Source organism: Pseudopodoces humilis, chromosome 10 (genome assembly GCF_049639895.1).
Source record: "Pseudopodoces humilis isolate 2021_Gansu_Grassland_sample_001 chromosome 10, ASM4963989v1, whole genome shotgun sequence".
Lineage (NCBI taxonomy): Eukaryota > Metazoa > Chordata > Aves > Passeriformes > Paridae > Pseudopodoces > Pseudopodoces humilis.
Window position 1 is genome coordinate 15,884,500 of NC_142209.1, and position 6,296 is coordinate 15,890,795.

The window sequence follows — 6,296 nt, forward strand, 5'->3', positions numbered from 1 at the left end:
CTGTTGCAGAAAACCTGCCTGTGCGCTTGCAGCTATTTAAATGTTTTTCCTTTTCTCCCGTTCTTTCAGTTTACTCCTCAGTGTCACCTCTTTTTCTGACCCCTTTTTTTCTCCTCGTTCCTTCAAAAGTCCCGATCTGTAGGAACGTGCCCATACGAGGTCACCCGGCCATGCTGCCAACCTTGCTCGCACCGGGGCTGCCGCGGCCACGTTGCCTTCGGCCCCGTCCGCGCTGGACGCCCGTCGGGGACAACGGGGGCGGCCGCCACCGCCGCCCAGCGGACACGGGCGGCCCTACACCTCCTTCGGGCCCTCTGCCTCTGCTGCCTCACCGGCCTCCGGGCTCAGCACCGGTGCCGAAAGCCTGGCGGCAAACCGTGCAACCTGCTGCCCCCGGCTGCCCGTGGGGTTGCTGACGGCGATGCGCACCCCTTGGGATGGAGCGGGAGATGTTCGGTAGCAACGGGCTGCCCGTGGGCCGGCTTTCCTGACGCTGAAAAGGCTTCTCTGAAGTGCGGCAGTGAGGTCGGGACCTGCTCCCGCCGCGGTACCCGGAGAAGACCGGTGATCTTCGGGTAGGGGCACCGGTGACCAGTGCGAATCCCAGGGAAGCACCTGGAATTTACTAGCGAGGACACAAACTCCTCGCCCCCCTCCTCAGGAGGGAAGGCAGGCCCCAAGCTGTCGGAAGCGGAGCAGAAGGCCGCGACACCCTACACATCGGCATCTCTCATGTCGGTGCGCGGCTTGTCATCCCGCACCGCTGTCCTGGGGCTGCGGCGTCTCACATCGGATCCGAACATCCGCAACGAGTTACCGGCTGAACATGGGCCCTTCTGCTCCTAGTACTTCCCGTGCGCTCCCGGCACCCTTCCGTACCTCTGAGCAGGACTGTGTACCCAGCAAACAAAACGCGGTGGGAAGCGTGGTGGGGGCGCACCCGCGTTGCCGCCACACCCGCACAGCATCACTGTGCAGGGCCGGACCGGGCACTCCCGGTTACGGAGCACGCAGGACGATGAGCAGGTTTAAAAGGGACTTTCGTGCCGTCCATCCGCGCTGCTTGCTCCAGGCTGACGGTGGACACCCATCACCGGGACAGCCGTCGCATGCGGAGCGGGGGTGCCAGCGGCCCCCCACACAAGGCAGTACCTGGTGCCGTCGCTGCACACCAGCCCCCCCGCCCCCCACAAAGCCCTCTTGCCGTCATCCTGCCCTAACCCTTTCCTGCTCCCCCACTGTTGCGTCCCGTTCGTTCCCCCGTGGCCCCGAGGTCTGCGGTCTCGGATGATGTTTTTGGGGCTGGTCGGGTCTAGGGGCTACTGCAGGCCGGGAGGGGGGATGTTGGGCTGCGCTTCATAGGACCCTGAAAATTGTAATTACTACTAAAATAAAACTCGGAGGACTCTAAATCATTCATTATCACCTTTATAATTACTCTTCTAATTAGCTTGACACGCCGCTTCTTCAGGAGTAATACGTCGTCTTGTCACTGGGACTTCCCATTATTCTGACATTCAGCCGGGGAACCGTCCCGGGAACACCGGGTGATACTCTCCGGGGAATCCGATCCAGCGACCCGGGAATCGAGGCCCGACGGGGCGGCGGCGGCGGGGACGGGCCCGGGAGGGGAGCGGGGCCGCCCCCCCGCATCCCGCGTCCGTCCCCGCCGCCGCCGCCGATTGGCTGCGGCCCGCGCTGCGTCAGCCCCTCTCGGCCCTCCGCCAATGGGGGCGGGCGGCGGCGGCGGCAAAAGCCCGGGTTTATAATAAACGGCGGGGGGGCCGCGGCGGCTGTGACGTCACGGGGGGAGCCGCCGCCGCCGAGAGGAGCTCGGTGGGCACGGGCGGGCGCGCCGCAGTGGCCGGTGTCCGCCCCGCTCCGCGCCCGCAACTTCCCGCAACAAAGTTGGTTAGCGGCGAACCGGCCCGGCGGCGATGTGGGGCTCGGCGGGGGCCCCGAGTTAGTGTCGACCGCGCCGCCGGTGCGCGGGTTGGGGTAACCCGGTTCCGCCCCCCCATCCCTTCTCCTCCGCCCCGGTGAGAGACCCCCGCGGCCGCCCACTGGGATGCGGACGCGGCGCTGAGCGTTTCGCCATGGAGGGGCCGAGCGGGTCCAGCTTCGGGATAGATACGATCTTGTCGGGTGGCAGCACCGGCAGCCCCGGAGTCATGAACGGAGATTTTCGCCCCCACGGCGACGGCCGGCCGGCGGATTTTAGGAGCCAGGCCACGCCGTCCCCCTGCTCGGAAATCGACACGGTGGGGACGGCGCCCTCATCGCCCATCTCGGTGAGCATGGAGCACCCCGAGCCGCACCTGGGGGTGGCGGAAAGCCTCCCGCCGCCGCCGCACCACCTCCACCTCGGCCCACACCCGCCGCCGCCGCCGCCGAGTTTGCAGCCGTCGCCCCCGCAGCCACCGCCGCCACAGCTGGGCTCGGCCAGCTCCGGCCCCAGGACTTCCACCTCTTCTTTTTTAATTAAGGACATTTTGGGCGACAGCAAACCGCTAGCGGCGTGTGCACCTTACAGTACCAGCGTCCCCTCACCCCACCACACTCCCAAGCAGGAGGGCAGCGCGGCTCCGGAGAGCTTCAGGCCCAAACTCGAGCAGGAGGACGGTAAAGCCAAGCTCGACAAGCGCGACGACTCGCAGGGGGACATCAAATGCCACGGTGAGTACGGCCCGGCCCGGCTCCGCACCGGCTCGGCCGCCGGTACAACTGGGGCCGCGCTGCTCGGCCTCATTGGTGAAACGAAAATCGGGGAGAAAATCTGCGGTAGGAGCGCTCACTCTGCTGGGGCCGCTCAGTGATCCTCGCTACAGTGGGGATAAGGTCGGTAGGAAATAAAATTAAATCAAAGAGCTTTTCTTATTTTTTTTCCCCCAATCTGTTAACCTTTTCTCTTTTTTAATTTGTTTTTTTAAATTTTTTTAATTTGGCTTCCCCGTTTTTAAGGAAATAGCCCGAGCAGTGGGATCGCATGGGAAATCAGACTGTATTTATTTTTAATGCAAATGCACATAAATGATTCTCCGGCTTTCTAAGAACCGGCGGCTCAGCTGCAGTTAGTGCATTCAGCCTTTTCATTTTTGTTCATTCGCTCTAAAATTAAGATAAAAAATTCCACTTCCCTAGCAGTTAGCACCAAATAAAAAAAGAAACCAACCCAAAAAACCCCAAAACCCAAATCAACCCACCCAACTTTTAATTAAAAATAAAATAATAATAACAACAACAACTCGGCCAGCGCTTGGCGTAGGGAGGTGAGAGGGCTTTGTGCGTTTGGCAAAAAACTCGCGTTTTTCCTGCTCCGGGATAGAAGGTTTATTTCTCCATCTTCAAAAAAAATTTTTTTTTTTTTCAATTAGGGATTTCGTGCTGATGGGGAAGCCCCGCCGTGCGGGATTCGGAAGTGAAAATAGCTATGTGTGCGTGGGAAGGGGAAGGGAGGAAAAGAGTGAGGAAAGGCAAGCAGGGAGAGGGGATATTTTCCCTGCGGTGTCGGCGGAGCTGTCCTCCCCGCAGGCAGCCGAGAGGCAGCCGAGAGGCAACAGGACAAATTTTGCTAAATTGAGCTATTTTCGCTAGGCTCAGAGCGGCGCGGTGCCCGCGAGTGCAGCTCATTTTGCTCTTTTAACATTAGCATACGAGTGCCCAAACCAGATGTACAGTCTGGTCTAGCCATTTTTGTGCGCACCAACCTCCCCAGTGGGTCAATTAGGGAGATTATTGTTCTTCCTGCGGGGAAGATCAAGGAGCGCCACAAACTGGGGCCCGAGTGGAGCCGGATTGACAGATCGATTTCCCGGCGTTTCGGGCCGGGGGGAGAGGGCGAGAAAATAACGAAAGCCCTGTAGTTGGGAAACGGAGAGTGGGAATCCCGCTGTTCCCCGGACCGGCTCGCCGGCACCACCCCCAGCCACAATTGACCGTTCCCCCCGTGCCCCGGAGAAGTCCCCGGGGAGGGGGCGGCCGGGCCCGGTAACCGGGGCGGGGCGGGGGCCGAGCCGGTGTCCCGCCGGTCCTCACCGCTCTTGGGTTCACTCACAGGGACAAAGGAGGAGGGCGATCGGGAGATCAGCAGCAGCCGGGACAGCCCGCCAGTGCGGGCCAAGAAGCCTCGGAAGGCACGAACAGCCTTCTCCGACCATCAACTCAACCAGCTGGAGCGCAGCTTCGAGCGGCAGAAGTACCTGAGCGTGCAAGACCGCATGGACTTGGCCGCCGCCCTCAACCTCACCGACACCCAGGTCAAAACCTGGTACCAGAACCGGAGGTAAGGCGGGCCCCGTCAGGGCGGCGGCCCAGGATCTCCCCGGAGAGCCGGGGACGGGCTTGCGCCTCTGGGTTTCTGCCCGCGGGAGCCCGGGGTGGTGCGGGGAGCTGCAGACTGCTGCCCCGCGCCCTCCCCGGCAATGGGCTGGGGGGTCCGGCCCCTGTCAACGCTGCCGTAATTTTCTGTCTCATTACATACGGTTGCAGCCACCCTAATTCTGTCGCAAACCATTAGTGTCAGTGCGTTGCGATCTAACCGTGTACCGCGGTTATTAATTTGGCCGGAGTCGCCGTATGCATGTGTCGGGGGGTGCGGGGCTCGGAGGGAAAACCGGGCAGAGCCGGAAAGATCGCACCGTGTGCGGGCCCACGGGGACAGTGCGCTCCGTCGGGGCCGCGCAGGGGATGGGCTCGGAAAAGCCGGGAAAGCGGTCCGGGTGCCCCATCGCGGCGCCCGCCCTGCAGCCTCTTGCTCCCCCCGGCAGGACGAAGTGGAAGCGACAGACGGCGGTGGGCCTGGAGCTGCTGGCCGAGGCCGGGAACTACTCAGCGCTGCAGCGGATGTTCCCCTCGCCCTATTTCTATCACCCCAGCCTGCTGGGCAGCATGGACAGCACGACGGCGGCTGCGGCGGCCGCAGCCATGTACAGCAGCATGTACCGGACTCCCCCCGCGCCGCACCCCCAGCTCCAGCGGCCGCTGGTGCCTCGGGTGCTGATCCACGGGCTGGGGCCCGGCGGGCAGCCGGCCCTCAACCCCCTGGCCAACCCCATGCCCGGCACCCCGCACCCCCGGTGAAACGGCACCGCGGTCCCCGCAACGAGCCCTTCCCCTCCCCGTCCCCAAACAAGCCCCAGCACCGCAGAGGAGGAAGCGAGGGGAAGCCGAGGGGCAGGAGCTTCTGCAGGCAGTCACCGGCCACCGAGGGAGGCGATCAGTCAGAGCAGGGACTCTTGAACCGTGAACCCAGAGCCAAGCCCGTAAGTGAAACGACCACACGCGGGGGAAGGCGGGCAGAGCCGCGGGGCGACCCGCCGACCTCGGCTACTGCGAGGCAGGACTTGGAGCTCGGAGAGAGAGTTACGGAGGGGGTGGAGGAGGAGGAGAGGGAGAGGGAGCCCGAGCCCGAGCCCGCCGGAGAGACTAACGGCTGCGGAGGACAGAGGGAATGAGAGCGCCTCGACCCCCGACCGGCGGAGAAGACCGGGGGAACGGAGAACTTTGCACTGATTTTTCTCATTACCTTTTTTTTTTTTTTTTTTCTTATTGAAAAGTGGCATGCTCCCTAATGCGAACAGAATTGTACAGACCGAGTGCTGAGTGCTATATCATATTTATTATATGTCGTCCAAAAAAGGAGAAAAAAAATTCACTTCTATACGTTAGTTTAAAACGAACGAATGTGGTTCTTCCCTATCCCTTTTCATGTCTTTTTGGATTCAGTAAAATAAATGCTTAGATGACAAAATATAGATTTTTTTTTTTTGTGACAGAAAAATCACAGGGAAAAAACAAAAAGAAATAAACTTTATCTTTTTTTAACAAACGCGAAAATTCAAGGTAGCTAATTTTCCCGTGACGAGAACTAAAGAAATTTGGAGTAGAAAAGGCAGATGCCACTTTTTTATTTTGAATATTATATTGAATATATTTTGAATTTTAGGCTTATTGTTTCTTAACAGGCGCCGTTTTTCCCCATCTGTATTTTAAAGGAAAATCAAATCCCCCGCAGGTTTTGAGCCCCTTGCTGTTATTTTAAGCACCTGGGCAGGGCCGTAGCGGGTAGTGGCTCCGGCCCCTTGGGGACGGGTGCGACGGGGCCGTGCAGAGCTTGGGGACGTGGCCCCGGCCCCGCAGCCGTCTCCGCACGGAGCTGGGACAGGCAGTGAGCGCCGGCGGTCGGGGTGAGTAACGAGGGGAAACAGGCAGGGAGGGCGGAGGGGTCCCGGCGGACACGAAGCTCCCGGGTCCCGCTGGCCTTTGAACTTTATTTTGCTGTGTGTGCCCGTTTCCCT

At 60.8% G+C, this 6,296-nt stretch overlaps 1 protein-coding gene across 1 annotated transcript; it reads left to right on the forward strand.

Annotated features, from left to right (window-relative positions):
- The first annotated feature begins 1,838 nt into the window (after positions 1 to 1,838).
- Positions 1,839 to 5,280, forward strand: BARHL2 (BarH like homeobox 2). Its single transcript, XM_005520987.2, has 3 exons — positions 1,839 to 2,676; positions 4,057 to 4,282; positions 4,767 to 5,280. The coding sequence occupies exons 1-3, from the start codon at positions 2,097 to 2,099 to the stop codon at positions 5,077 to 5,079; spliced, it is 1,119 nt and encodes a 372-aa protein (XP_005521044.1). The 5' UTR covers positions 1,839 to 2,096; the 3' UTR covers positions 5,080 to 5,280.
- Positions 5,281 to 6,296: the final 1,016 nt, after the last annotated feature.

What these genes read in the sequence shown, in the direction of transcription:
- BARHL2 (XM_005520987.2), top strand. Translation starts at nt 2,097, where the DNA reads ATGGAGGGGCCGAGCGGGTCCAGCTTCGGGATAGATACGATCTTGTCG. An exon ending in GGGGGACATCAAATGCCACG is followed by an intron (nt 2,677 to 4,056) that starts GTGAGTACGGCC and finishes GTTCACTCACAG; the next exon opens with GGACAAAGGAGGAGGGCGAT. An exon ending in ACCTGGTACCAGAACCGGAG is followed by an intron (nt 4,283 to 4,766) that starts GTAAGGCGGGCC and finishes TCCCCCCGGCAG; the next exon opens with GACGAAGTGGAAGCGACAGA.